We start from the raw sequence: 14,774 nt of genomic DNA on the forward strand, positions 1-14,774 counted from the left end.
CCTCATCGTTTAAGACCCATGAAACCTCTAGTAAAACCCAATTGGAATAAAAAGTGGGGAAGCCAGAAAAGAGTAAAATGATGTGTTCAGTTTCTGATCGTATTATCACCCGCAAGGATGGTGATTGTGCATGAAGTTAGGCACCCGCAGCTGGAGTGCGCCCGGTGTGAAAAACTGTGCCCTGTGTGTCTTAGGTCACACCTGCTTCCTTCGCTGACCCAGTTTTTGCATGAAGTTCCCACTGCAGATTGAGCCAGCTCTGGAAAAGCAAGGTGGAATCTCTTCTGTCTGTTGTATCAGCAGCAGAATTGCCAAATTCTGGACGTCCTGATGGCAGAATCTTTATTGCTGATGTAAAAAGCCCTTTGATTTTCAGAGCCTGGCTTGGATGTTCAGGTCTCGCACTTTTCAGGGGGAAATGGCCTTTTGATTGAACTGAGCACTCTGCTCAAGCTAGAACAGCCACAGGTGCCATCACTGTCATTGAGAGGTCAACTACATGACACTTGAGCCTCCCAGGAGCCGTAGGAACTAGAAATGGGCTGGGTGGGAATGCTGTTCTTCCACTGATACTCAGAGTTACCACCTAAACATCTGCACATTAACTGGTGTCCCCGGGCCATGTCCTGCAGCAGTGGGGTGTGGACTGCCCAAAAGTCTGTCTTTGTCCAAATGGGGCAATGGACAAATGCAGCAGAACCTGCAGCCAGATCCCACTCTCATTCCTAGTGCATCGGCTCCAGTGACCGTCTTTTAAATGTCCACACTCCACTTGAATGGTGAGGCCGAAGCATTGAGAGTGTGCCAGTTGCACGGGAAGCACTGGTGAGAGTTTTGACTCCCATGCCCGGTATGTTCGGCTGCATGGTTGCCATCAATTTAAACGAGAATGTAAGAAGCACGGTGGAAATTGTGCCATAAGGGATGTGAAGAAGCCTCAGTGCTCAGAGTCCGTCTCTCCCAAGGTTCCAGAATGCATCTGTTATCTGTAGCACAGAATTTCACATTTTAAAATGGAGTGCACCCAGCGGCGGGTGCATAACTTCATGTACAATTATCGCCGCATGCAGGAGAGAAACCGTGAGGGCTAAAAAGGAGGCGATCAATGGTGATACAGCCCAGGGGAAAAGAACAGGTGTGGATGGACAGAAGGTTCTCTAACGATTAGCACATTTCCTTCCGTTGGATATTTGCTGCTATAAGGTTCAATCTCAGCAGCCTGCTGGCAGCGCTATAACTGCAATCAGCTGGCCTTTCTGGTAAGAGATTGCTAAACAGAGTCACTTCGTTTCTACCTGGAGTCCCAGGGTGATTCCCAGCAAGGGGAAGGGCTATGTGACTTTGTCAGAGTAAATCACGCTGACAAATTGAAACCACACACCAGCTCGGTGGTGGGAGGCATCGGAGTAAACGCAAATCGAGCCTAGGACCGCCATCCACTGACGGCTCGGCCAGTTACAGGTGTGAGAGTCAGGGCTTGTGTGGCTCTGTCATGGGACTCATCCTGCTCTCCCAAAGGGGTGCTCCTGCAGTTCATAGGAATTAATGGTGTAGCCAGTGCTAGGTTGCTGGAACCATCAACCTAGCTACCACCTCTCAGGGAGGTGGATTAACTACCCCGATGGGAGAATCTCTCCTGTCAGCATCGGGAGCGTCTACACCAAAGCGCTACAGCGGCGCAACAACTGTGCTGCTGTAGCATTTCAAGTGCAGACAAGTCCTAAAGCACCTGACTTCCAGCCCTTCACTAAGGCACCTGAAACCCTTCTTAGGATGCCCGCTAAGGGCCTGCTGACATCCCTGGAAAGACTCCCAGTGGGCTTTGAGCTGGGCCGAGAGATCCAGTGTCTGCAGTGTCAGACGTAGGGGTGCAGGAGGAGTCAGTCTGACAGTTGTCTTTGGTGTCACTGGGAACTGCGTGGCTCCTTCCCCAGGCACAGCTTTCAGTAGGTAGCCGTCCCCACCGAACACCTTCATGGCATCATCCAATTACATGGATTTCCTAGCATGATTCAGACCAATAGTTTGCGGGTGTACAGCCCCGCCCACCCCCCAAGGATCTCAGCCTGCTTAACAAACATTCATTAGGCCTCAGAACCTGCTGCCAGGAAGTATTGTGATGCCTGTTTGACAGACAGGAAAGTGAGGACTAAAGAGAGTAAGGGCCTGGCAAGGGTCAGCGATAGAACCAGAACCAGAAATCTACCAGTTCTGGGCCCCAGCCCAATGGTCTCACCACTAGCCAATCCAGCTTCAAGTTCTGCTGGCCTTAGTCATGCACGTGGGCTCATTGGGCCAGAGTTTGGATCCCCTACAGCTTCCCCTATATTTTTCTAACCATTGCTTCATTAAATGACAGCCGGCCTTCCCCCCGCACCCCTCAGCACGAGTTTCCTTTTTATTCACACCAATAAGAAATGTCTTCCAAAACGCCCTCTCTGATGTGCTAGGGAAAGAATTAACAAGGTAGTAGGACTTCGCACTGAGACTGTAGGTTACAATGAACACTTACATTTGTGTTGACTCCTCACGCATGACTCCTTGGTCATTTATTTCCTAGGCTGAAGACATCTGTCTATTTCTGAACCACTTCAGTGTTTTAAGCAGGTCAGTAACTTGGATAGAAAATAACAATGAACAGAAGTAATAGACCAAGAAGCTTTTCAAAGCAATTCTTTTCTTACAATGTCTTATGGTCATTCACCAAGGAGTATACGAAAAGGAAGAGCAATCAGAGCTAGTCGGGAATGGTTTTTACTCAGTGTTTCTCATCAGAACATGCTGATTTATCAAAAACCAAAATTTCTCATGCAAAAGGGTCAGTTTTGATTAATTTCTTGACTTGACTTTTTTTGAAAATGTTCAGAATGTTTCATTTTAGCATTTTTTGAAATGAAAAGTTCTGATTCCTAAACAACTTTTCATTTCAAAATTTCAGCTAGCGATAGTTAAAGAAATTAAGAGTCAAAACTGAAATAAAACACTTTGAAATGATCAAAATGAAACATTTTGATTGACCCAAACTGATTCTTTTTTTCAAATTTTCAGTTTAGGAAATTTTTGAGATTTTGACTTCTCATCCCGAGTCAGGATGGGGAAAAATTTTTAAATATTGAAATACTTTTATGGAATGAGGAAAACATTTTGTTCCCATTTCCAGTAACCATGGCCAGCGGGGCAGGAGTTCACCCCTTGCTCCTAGAGAGGAAGGCAGAAAAATAAACAGCGGAGGGGGTAGGGAGGATGACAGGAGTATTTCATTTATAGGCAAAGCACTTTGTTGGTGCTTCATAAATATTACAGGAGTTGGGTGGGTGAGGTTGCGGGGCCTGCAATGTGCAGGAGGTCAGACTAGATGATCCTTTTGGCCTTAAAGTCTATGAGTCTACACACACTGGGAATTGACAGTCTGCTTAGGACAGTATAGTGGCTGCGGTTGTTCCTTGACTTCAAGCTTTTCCAGGTAGCACATCAGGAGATGGACGGAGGGGGAGAGTTGTTCTATGATCCTTAAGATCTTGACATGCCTCTAACTTTATGTGCCCACGGCCCTCAATCAGATCACAGCCCCTTTGTGGCAAACACACGGTAAAAGACAGACCAGGCCCCGATGAACTCGGTCTGAGGTCCTGACCCTGGCCACGCAATGCAGGGTTCTGGTCACACACAGCCGCTTGCAGGGTAAGGGCCCAACTTACGACAAGACACACCAGAGAAAGTCAAAAGCAATCGAACAAGCGTAGCAAACAATGTGAGGGAATGAGGTGATGGAACAATAGATAAGGTGACCGAAGGGTGCACAGCTGATGAATGTGCACTGTAGATGGGTCTGAGTCTTCTTACAAGTCCAAATAAATTTTGAGATGCAAACAAATGCACAAAATACTCTGTCAAGTATCAGAGGGGTAGCCGTGTTAGTCTGGTTCTGTAAAAGCAGCAAAGAATCCTGTGGCACCTTATAGACTAATAGACGTTTTGCAGCATGAGCTTTTGTGGGTGAATACCCACTTCTACTCTGTGCGATCCCCACTGTCCATTAATGAGCCATTAGCAGTTGTCACCACCAGTGGCTTCGTGACACACAAGTAGGCCTTGAGGAGAAGGAGGCCTGGGGTGGCAGTTGTGAGGGCTAGTTGGGACAGGAACTCTCTGCACCTGGGAAGCATGGGAGAAGTGGACAGACAGGCCAACCATGGCGGCATCGTCGGCAGCTAGGAGGCAGTAGGCCCAGACAAAAGAAGCGCAGGTAAGGAGCCGAGCCATGAGCGACATTAACAGTGAGAACAAGGCGTTTAACCGACTGCAGGGAAGCAGGGTGGCGTGGTCATAGCTAGAAGGTCAGAAGACAATCCCAGCCGTCAGACAGGAGGGAGGGCTTGACCTGGCTGTCGGGAGGCCTGGAAAGGAGGTTGCAGGATCAAGGCCAGAGATGACGAGCGCTCAGAGAGTTTTTATGGTCCTTGGTGCCTTCAAAATATGTAGCTTTTGGTGCAGGGCTCAATCATCTCCAGGGCAGAGTACTCTCAAAACTCTGGGCCCAGGGCATTCACTCGCACCAACACCCCTGATGGAGGGAGCAAAGGTCACGGATCTCCCCAGTGGCTGCACTGCCAGGACTTCCAAAGCCAGCAGCTACTCGGCGGCTACGGATGGATGGGCAGCAGAAGCGTATTAGCCCTGGCTGTGTTACATCTCTGCCATGAGCAATGCAAATGGGTGGGACAATGCTGGCCTGCCCACTGCACCCTTGCCCCCGCCTCTACCCCAGCCAGCTCCTTGGACCCATGTCACAGATGCAGTTACCAGCTCAAGGCATCGGTGCCTGTGTCACTCTGGTGGTACGGCTTGCAGCCCTTTCACTGCCCTTTCCTGCCCTAGAGTGTTGCTGTGGCCGAAGCGCCCCCTTGTGGCCAGGGATGCCTCTGCAGTGTCTTGCCTCTAGCAGCCCCTTATGGGCCCCTTAAGCACTCCAGAGAGTCTTGTACCCAAAGCCGCCAGGTCTCAGCCCTCTGGCTCCTTTGCTTGCCCTCCTGCTCCTTCCTCCCTCTCAGCCAGCCACACACCTGCCACATCCTGCTGCCTCTTATGTTAAATCACCTGCATCCGCTCAGGTGAGGCTCCTCTTGTACTCCGGCCTGGCTTAGCCCAGACTCCAGAACCCAGGCAAGCCGCCCTGTTACATGCCCACAGAGGAGACGCTCAGGTGTGCACCTGTGTGTGGTTTCACAGGTAAGTTTAGGTCTCAGGTTTAGTTGCAGCTCCAAAAAGGCAACTACTCACTCACTGCTTAGAGTGATGCCAACTCTCGAGATGTTTTATCCAGTTTTCGGAATCCAGAGATCGCGAGAGGCTTGGCTTTCATCAAAAATGGTTTTTCGATCTACTGGCTGAGGAGAAAAGCTTGAAAATATAACCCAAGTGCACTGTAGCAGCTCAGAAACCAGACTGACAAATAAAAAGAAACGTGTGTGTGTGTGTGTATATATATATATATATATATATATATATATATTATGATCATAATCTCATGATTGGGGGGACCTGACTCATGACTTTTGAATGACTAAGGTGTGGTTGACAATGCTGATCATGCATCCGTTCCCACTGGTGCTTGGCAAAACACTTTCAGGGGAACCTTTTTTCCATTGGAAAATGCAGTTTTGTCAAAGTCCAACTATTTTGCGGGAATGTGTCAATTCTGACAACATTTTAGATGCATAAAGAACCAAAATGAACCGTTTTGACTTTCTGGTTTTGTTTCGATAATGTTGAAGTGGTTCATATTGATAGAGTCAAAACACAGCGTTTTGAATCTCCTCATTTTCATTTGTTTCGTTTTGACTTTTATATTAAACCATTAATTGTAATGTATTTAAAATTGATGGTTTAATAGTGTGTATTGCTTTGACATTAACTAAACAAAACATTTTAATGGTTCCAAATTTAAAAAAATATTGGAATTTTTTATTTTGCGGGCAATTTCAGCTTTTCAGTCCAATTTGGAACAAAAACCCGTTTCAAAAAGTTGGCACTTCCATGTTTCCTCCAGTTTCCTGGGAACAGCTGTAATTCCTGTTATTCAGTGAGTGTCTTTCCAGAGAGTGGATTGATTTGCTCACCCCACCCCCACCCAAGATGAGGTCTCATTAACTCTCCTGGTCTCTGTTTCTGCAGGCTGGACTCACACCTTGCTAAATTCCGGCACCAGCCACAAGCCTTGGGGGAGCTGAAGGGAATGAAACTGCTGGCTGCCTGCTTCATGTACCTGCTGCTCATCTGTCTGGCCCTGCCCAAAGCCGAATGCCGACTCCACGAGCGATCCATGGAAATCAGGAGTAAGTCCCTGTAACTGCAGCAGCCAGGCCAGCTCCTCAGCTGGTGCAGACTGGCGCAGAGCAACCCCAAATGGCTCTGCTGTCTCCCCACACCCGTTATCTCTGCCCTCCCCAGATAATTGGACCCAGCACAGAAGAGCCTAGGAGGTCGGTGACGGTATCAGTGGGTGGCGTGGCAGGGTCAGTGTTTAATAGAGAGGCTTCTCCTGTCTCTCTCCCATGGTAGCCTATGTTCAGAGCCTGGTTTAGTCACAGGGTGGAGAGTCTCCAGAGCTCCCAGGCGTTGAACAGGGTGTAGTGCAGAGGTGCAGGAGCAGCGCTGTGCGCGTATGAAGCCTGCCCGCACTCAGAGCATCTCAAGCCACTCTGCCTCCTCCCTGTATCTCCCCGTGCACACTAATGCAGGGCACTAGAGATGGTGTTGACCCATGATGACATGTGCGATATTGATGCAAGTGATTTAGGTGATGAACTGAAAGCCCTTTCAAGATATGTTTCAACAGGATCAACTCCAAAGGCTGTTCTGGAACATATGTGCACAAATAAGATGACCACCCTCTTTGCAAATGCTTTTGTTGCTCTGCACATACTTCTAGCACTTCCTGTAACAGTTGCCAGTGGAGAACGCAGCTTCTCCAAGCTGAAGTTAGTAAAAACACGTCTACACTCCACAATGATACAGGAGAGGCTGGTCTGCCTTGCAACCAGCTCAGTAGAACATGAGCTGGCCCAGACTGTGGACCTTCAGGAAGCAGTTCAAATCTTGGCAACCAAGGCACGGAAAGCCCCACTTTGAGTATTCATGCAGAGAAAAATGCCAGTGTGTACTATGCAGACAAGAAACGTTACATTTGCTGTTCAGGCGTGGGAAAGGTCAGTGTCATTTACAATTGCTGAACAAGGCATTTGAAGTTGTTCATCGGCTCAGACAGCAGGGCAGCGCCATGAGAGGAGCAGATTTGAGACTTTTCAAAGTTCAGGCCTATGCTATGCCAAGGCACTTGGGGCCATCAGTGGAGCTCTCACCTCACATGCCAAAATGCTGTGGGGCGGCCCTGGAGTGAGGCAGGGGAGGGGGGGGCGGGATTTGCACCTTTACCGCAGCCTTGTGCCCCCTCTAACGTTACTCGTGCGCGCGGCTAACGGCTCTACCCGCCGCTGGGCGCGCGCTCTGCCAGGCTGCCCTGCCACCGTTCTGGGCGGCTCTACGCGGCAAGCGCAGGTGAAGGGGCGGGGTCAGTTCCCGTCTCGTTGTGAGGCGCTGAGGGCGGGGCTCTTCGCCCGCTCCAAGAAGGAAGCGTTGCCATCACCCTCGCTCCCAGCAGCCCCTGCGGCATCAGCGCGTGCCACAATGAGCCGCGTGATCACCCCGCGCGCGCGTCCTTATCTGTCACGCGCACGCACACACGTCCGCCTCCACGTTCCCATAATTCTGCGCGGTGGGCGGGCTCTCTTCTCGCGTCATTTCCGGCTCATTCCGGTTTCGCCGAGATGGTTCCCCCGGTGCAGGTGTCGCCGCTCATCAAGGTAACGGGGCTGGGGGCGTTGTCCGGGGCTCGAGCCGGCTCCCCCGGCCCCGCCAGCCCCCTGGGGCGGAGCCGCCCCGGGCGTGGGAAGGTGACCCCGGGGGAGGTCAGAGCTGGGCCTGGCGGGGACCGGCCCCACCTCTGCCCCGCTGCCCTAGCTCGTGTCTCTGACCCTGGGACGGTGCTTTTCCCTCCTCCCGGTGGGGGTGGGGGGGCGCCTGGGATCCAGCCGCGGGGGTTACCCAGGCCCCAGGTGCCGCCCAGCTTGTTCCGCTGCCCTGCAGCCTGAAAACCGGCCTCCCGCTCTGTCTGCAAAGTAAAGTGTTTCCTTCCTTCGGCAGTTCACCAGGTATTCGGCCCTGCTGGTGGGGATGCTCTACGGGAAGAAGCGGTATGGTAAGTGCCGACACTGCATGTATGGCTGCAGGAGAAACTAGTCAAGTTAAGTATCAGCGGGGTGGCCATGCTAGTCTGGATCTGTAAAAGCAGCAAAGAGTTGTGATGCATCCGACGAAGTGGGTATTCACCCACGAAAGCTCATGCTCCAATACCTTCATTAGTGTCTAAGGTGCCACAGAACTCTTTGCCGCTATTAAATTTAACTCACTGACCACTAATATCTAAGACCCTGCTACATTCTGGTGGCCTGTGATATGGTAAATGATGTGGTAGTCCCTTCTGGCCTTAAACTCTGTGACAGTCTGTTTTGACTGATCAGTTCCTACTGTAAATAGCAGAATAAGACGCAAGTCTGTGTTTTCATTTCTTTGCAGTGTTGTAATTGTGTTGGTCCCAGATGAGAGACAAGATGGGTGAGACAACTTCTGTTGGTGAAATAGACAAGCTTTTAAGCACATAGCGCTCTTTTTCAGTGACTTGAAGTTGGTCCAATAAAGAGATTACTCCATCTACCTTTTCTTTTCAGCCTGAATGTAAAAAACAGTTTACCATTACTTTTGTTACAATATAAACTTTGAAATGACATAACTTATCAGTTGTAAGTTTATTACAAGCTGCTGTATTTGGGTTCATGTTTGCTAAATCCAGTAAATAGAAAAAGGATTAGGTATAATTAAATATTGGCAATTTGTCTACTTAATTTGATCTCTTGAATAGTAAAGTGATCATAGATGAGGATATACAAAATATTAAGCTTTTAATTGTATATTTTCTGTGGCACCTTAACATTGGTGAGCATGTTGTCTGGCATACACAAAGTTCTTGTTAGTATTAAATTTAGGGTCCAAGATTTGCATTATAAGGTATGCACTGTCATGGCACTCTATGCTGATTTGAGTTTGTGATGTGTACTGCTGAAGAATGACCTGTCTGAAGGTCAGGCAGTATTTCAGGTATTTGAAGCTCATATCAGTCTGCTTTTCTTAAAAGCAAGAATAAGGATTTGTCTACCCGTTGATTTAACTAAATGGGTTTAAGAAAAAACAAAACTAATGCTGGGAAATCTGTACAGTCTCCTGGGATGGGCACAGTTACCCTGGTATGAAAGTGTGTGTATTGGTATAGCTTGTTTTGGTAAAACATCTTTGTATTTTCATAGCGCTTAGTGACAAGATCCAATGACTGGAAGTTGAAGCTAGACAAACCCAGAATAAAAGATGGTTCCTGCCCCTGGGAGCTTACGATTTAAGTATAAAACATTTGACAGCAGATGAATATACACACAGGCAAGGGAGTAGGAGGAAACAATGAGACAGTATTGGCCAGCTTGATGGGCATTGGTTTAAGCATAGCAAGCTTCTTGTAAACATGGCAAAGAAGAGTCTGAAGGAGGAATATAAGGTAGCTTTGAAGATTTTCTTTTTCCCCCTTGAAGCTTCTCCCAAGGGCAGCATAGGAGAATAGCACAAAAAGGTAATTGGAGATATACCAATCTCCTAGAACTGGAAGGGACCTTGAAAGGTCATTGAGTCCAGCCCCCTGCCTTCACTAGCAGGACCAATTTTTGCCCCAGATCCTTAAGTGGCCCCCTCAAGGATTGAACTCACAACCCTGGGTTTAGCAGGCCAATGCTCAAACCACTGAGCTGGTGAGGGAGGCTGTTACCACTGGCCAATCAGAGATTGGCATTTGAGTAACCTGTGCAAAACTGTCTGCAATAGGGGATTGAACCACTTGGACTAAATCAGTTTTTTATCTTGGTTAAGTCACTGTTTACACACACACGCGCGTGCGAAAATGAAAGAGATGAGCCATAAGTCCTCAACAGCACTGTTGAGGCTTTGTGCGCCCTAAGTCAGCGGTTCTCAAACCCTTCTTAATGGGGTTGCCAGGGTTGGAATTAGACTTGCTGGGTCCCTAGGCTGAAGCCCAAGTCTGAGGGCTTCAGCCTGGGCAGCAGGGCTCAGGTTACGGGCCCCCCGCCTGGGACTGAAGCCTTTGGGCACCTCACACCCACCCCACCCCCTGCCTGGGATGGTGGAACTCGGGTGGGCTCAGGCTTTGGTTCCCTTCCTGGGGTTGTATAGTAATTTTTGTCATCAGAAGGGGGTTGCAGTGCAGTGAAGTTGGAAAACCATCACTCCAAGTGTTGAGGTTTGTTGCACTGGTATAGCTGATCTAGTATAAACCTCTAGTGTACATATGCTGCACTGGTGTAAAGAGTTATTGCAGTTTTACACCAGTGTAGTATGTCTACACAAGATTTTTGCACTGTTGCGTTTACACTAGTGCAAAAAAGTATACAAGTTCAAAGTCCTTCAGACTTAGGATGATGAGTCTGCACTAAATGCCTTGGGTAGAACTGAAATACTTCTTAAGCTCTTGTTAATTAGCTTGCAAAAAGAGTTTGCACTTGTGGAAGATGAAATATATTTTTTCTTCACTGACTTGAAGATGCAAAATTCTAAAGTATTCAGTGATAATTAACTTAAAACTGGAGTCAGTTGGCCAGCAGCACTTGGAAAATTTGCTTACAAGTGAGATTTTTTTTCTTCCCGTTGAGCAGGTAGTTTCTAAAAGTCTTATGTGTAGAGTGCCTTGGATAAAAGGTTATGGATACATAACATTTTTGTTCAATGACAGACTACTTAAAGCCTGTTGCTGAAGAGGAAAGGAGAATAGAAAATGAAGAGAAAAAGAAGCGTGAAGAATTGGAACGAATTGCGAAAGAACTGGCAGAAGGTATATGTGTGTGTGTGTGTGTATATATATATATATATTTTTTTTTTTAATATTAGCATACCCATTCTATGCCCTAAAAGTACATAGAAAAACACTGTTTGAAGGTAAATGCTTTCTTAAAAAAAATAAAGCGACGCTGTCAAGTGGCTTACATGAACATGGATGAAAATGTTTTCATGTATGGCTTTTCATTGACATGTCTTTATTAAAACTACTACCAGCATGGTGGAAAACAGACATCATTGTGTTAGTGCATGATTACCAGAAAATAAAACTATAAAAAAACTATTTTAATATAGTTGTCCAAGCTGAAACACAGTATAAACACAGTACAGTCCTAAACTGCAGAAATGGTGACAAACTAGTTATTTTCAAGTACTCAGTAGTAAGTCTTTATATTACAGGCAAATAGTTTTATAAATCCTATTTAATTTATTTAAAGTAAGGAGAATAAAATATTCAAACTTGAGTGTCTTCATTGGAAGAAGAGTCTCTTTGGGAAGTGTGTGGTGTTTTTTTTTTTTTTTTAGAGGACAGGCTGAACTAGATGATGGCAAGATCCTTCTCATTTTGTGTCTGTTTTCATTTCATATTAAGTCTGTACTAATAAGCCCTAGAAATTAAGTATCAGCTGAAATTTTGCCCACAAGACTTAACTGTCTTCTCTCATCTATATTATGCCAGCTCAGAATGGGTGCTAAATATTACGGAGAAGCTGCTAGGTCAGTTTTGACTTATTAGTGCAATAACAAATTACTTCTCAGGTTCTGGATGTAGAGACAGTAATGGAATGGTTACATACAATTATTCTTAACACTTGCAGACGCTGTTGGTTGGCCTTGGCTGTGGAACAGCCTACTTAAAAATTAAATTAATGGGACTTGTATGGAATTTTAGGTACACAAATTAAATTTGGTTAAAGTGTGTTCCTGGGAGCAGCAACGCCTTCAGAGAGACTGAACATGAATCTTGAAACCTCGCACATTTTATTCATACAGAGGTTACCAGACTTTTTTTCTTAGGGGTAGGGTCCTTCATTTTCATACAGTGTATTATGGATTACATAATTGAGAATGGGAAGATAGGTAAACTGCTTGCTTCCCATTAACAATTGCCTAACATCCCTGTGGTAAGTAGAACAGTTACTTGCATTAAATACTTTTCCATATATTATTAGCTTCACTGAATGCAGGTTAGCTACTAGAAGTGAAGAGAGTCAGCAGCATGTGGGCCAATTTGCTAGGCAGACTGCAGTTTGGGAATGTCTGTATTTGAAACTCTGAAATCACTTTAACATTGAAACTTTAAATCAAACAGCTGTAGAATGAACTCAGGGAAAATGCAAAATCATTTGCTAAAAGCTGCTTATGGAGAACTGGCAATTTTCAAAGATTTTTTTTTTTTAGGTCCTCTTTCTTCACAGAGGCTTTGATATATTTGTGAGGTGTTTGCATTGTAGAGCAGTGAGCTAACCTGACTCTCTTTATTCCCTTTCAGCCAGTGAAGACTCTATACTGAAATGAACAAATTGCATTGGACCTCATTTTCATCTTCAGCAAAATCTGAAGCCTTGAATTAGCTATGTTAAGTTCATTTAAGCACTATATTTACTGTTTCCATCAATAAATACTTGTGAACAGTATTAATTCATTGATTTTTGCATATACTATACAAAGTACAAGTAAGAGGTATTGATGTAATGTAGGAAGAAGCAGGTATTCCCTTATGTATCTGGTAATGAATCAATAATATCCCTCATGCTAAAGTGACCCCAACATGTCTAAAAATGCAAAGTCATTAATTGTGGCTCTGACTTGATAGGTAAAAGCCAGTTTAACCATGGTTAAAATCATTGCTACAGCATAAGCCAACAACTGCTGTATTTAACCATGTATTCAAATTCAGAACTGCGTTTCCAGTGTCAAACATCAGACTGGACTGCCTGTTGGGAAGACACAGTTCTCATTACATTACTGAGTGATGGGTGTTTCTAAAACTGTCTTGAAAATTAGTTTTTTCTGAGTAAATCAAAAGAGGCAACATTGTAATGGGCAACAAAGAGTCCTGTGGCACCTTATAGACTAACACGGCTACCCCTCTGATACTTAACATTGTAATGGGCATTCCTTAACGTCTAACTCAGGAAACTTTGTATCTGTAACTGTTATGGACTGAACAGTGTCAACTTGGGGTCTTGTATTCAGTTTCGTTTTACTCTTAATTTTTTCCTAATGGTGGACCTAACTTAACACCTGTAAATGCCCAATGGATTAAATGTTTAGCTTAGTGTATAAAGTGTTTAATATTTTCAAGATCACTACTTTTTTTTTGTACAACTATAAGGATTTGAACTAACTTAGGTAGTTACACTGATAGCCATATCTCTTAAAGTGAACCTCTGATGTTAAACACTTCTCATGTCAAAAGTTCACCCAATAAAAGATTGAGAGGGTGGTGGGGGGCCAGGGAAACAGCTGAAAGTACTTGCCATTTACAGTTCAAATCAATTGACATTTAATACTAACTTACTTTCTGGAAAAGACATAATTCCAGTGCTGCTGTGAACTCTGAAGTGCATTCACTTTTAGTTTAAAGTATCCATTTTGGATAGCCAGCACTCTAGTAATACCCAAGCCCACTTATCCACTGACACTTTAAAAACTCTTGCACCCCAATTTGGGTCTATGCCGGTTATGCAATATGTATGTATCTTTTCATCCTTGCAAACAATATCTGTATCCCCCATAACCCAAGCCTGACCCCAGCTGTACAGTACCTTCCCTCTCAACCTGTGTATATTTCATTTAAAACATTTACTTTAATAAAATTTTTATATCTGTAAGAACAGCCACATAAGGAAATTTGAACATAACTGGAAAATATCAGACTCAATATTGTCTTCAGCACTTTAGCTATCTACTGATGCATATGCATTAATGAATCTGCTAATCACCCGCTTATTCTTGCAGATTCCTGCTTTCTTCACTCCAAGGTGTGGCTAATGTGCTGAGAATGACGCAGCTGAGCAAAACTTTACTTTTGCTGTTAACTCACTGCAGAGAGGCATTCTATTTAGATAACCACTGTAAATGTAGATGAATTCCCTTGCTTTCAATAAACATACATTGAACATATTTAGGCCACAGTGCTGCCTGAATAATCCTATGCTTGTTGAACACAATTTAATAGCAAACTAACACAGAAATAATAGTACAGGATGAGCTCCTGTAAACCCAACACTTGTATGTTAAAGCTGTGCTCAAACCACCTTGCCTCTGGGGGCAGGATGTGTTTCCTCTCTTACATAAGGCTAGGGCAGTGTTCCCCTAACTGGGGGGCATGCTGAGGAATGTTTGGGAGGGGGGAGGTGGCAGGGGCTCCCTCCCCACCCTCTGCTCTGGCCATGGCCCCATCCCCCAGCAGCTCTGGCCCCAGCCTCTGCCCTCTTACCCCTGTCCATCCACACACACTCTCTCATCCAGGAGCCACAGCCCTGGTTCCTGGGGGCGTGTGATGGGAAAAGTTAGGGGACCACTGAGCTAGGGGAAGAGGGATTTCTGTATCCCATTCTTTTTGCTGTAGTAGAGGCCAATACCTCTGAGTATGCATTGGGATGGAGCAGAAAGGTAGTGACAGAGTGGGGGAGGATTTATGGGGGGAAATAAGGGTGATGAGAGAAATGGGAAACACTAATTCTGGGGGGGTGAAAGGGTTACCACTAAATAAAAATGGGAAGATGAGAATAAAGGAATAAATATACAGAGCATGTGTG

The 14,774-nt window shown here is 45.6% G+C and overlaps 1 protein-coding gene across 2 annotated transcripts; it reads left to right on the top strand.

Moving 5' to 3' along the window:
- The first annotated feature begins 7,704 nt into the window (after positions 1-7,704).
- On the top strand, positions 7,705-14,136 carry ATP5ME (ATP synthase membrane subunit e). Of its 2 annotated transcripts, XR_005600558.1 has the most exons (5): positions 7,705-7,862; positions 8,203-8,257; positions 10,904-11,002; positions 12,500-12,585; positions 13,972-14,136. XR_005600558.1 is itself a non-coding variant. In XM_039544942.1 (4 exons), the coding sequence occupies exons 1-4, from the start codon at positions 7,827-7,829 to the stop codon at positions 12,523-12,525; spliced, it is 216 nt and encodes a 71-aa protein (XP_039400876.1). In that variant the 5' UTR covers positions 7,705-7,826; the 3' UTR covers positions 12,526-12,648. The 2 variants fall into 2 exon arrangements, 1 of the variants encoding a protein (XP_039400876.1); XM_039544942.1 differs by lacking the exon at positions 13,972-14,136 and having other exon boundaries at positions 12,500-12,648.
- The last annotated feature ends 638 nt before the right edge of the window (positions 14,137-14,774 follow it).

Source organism: Mauremys reevesii, linkage group 6 (genome assembly GCF_016161935.1).
Source record: "Mauremys reevesii isolate NIE-2019 linkage group 6, ASM1616193v1, whole genome shotgun sequence".
Taxonomy (NCBI): Eukaryota; Metazoa; Chordata; order Testudines; family Geoemydidae; genus Mauremys; species Mauremys reevesii.

Coding starts and splice junctions, on each gene's coding strand:
- ATP5ME (XM_039544942.1), top strand. CDS start 7,827: ATGGTTCCCCCGGTGCAGGTGTCGCCGCTCATCAAG. Junction 7,863..8,202: donor AGGTGTCGCCGCTCATCAAG/GTAACGGGGCTG, acceptor TTCCTTCGGCAG/TTCACCAGGTATTCGGCCCT. Junction 8,258..10,903: donor CTACGGGAAGAAGCGGTATG/GTAAGTGCCGAC, acceptor GTTCAATGACAG/ACTACTTAAAGCCTGTTGCT.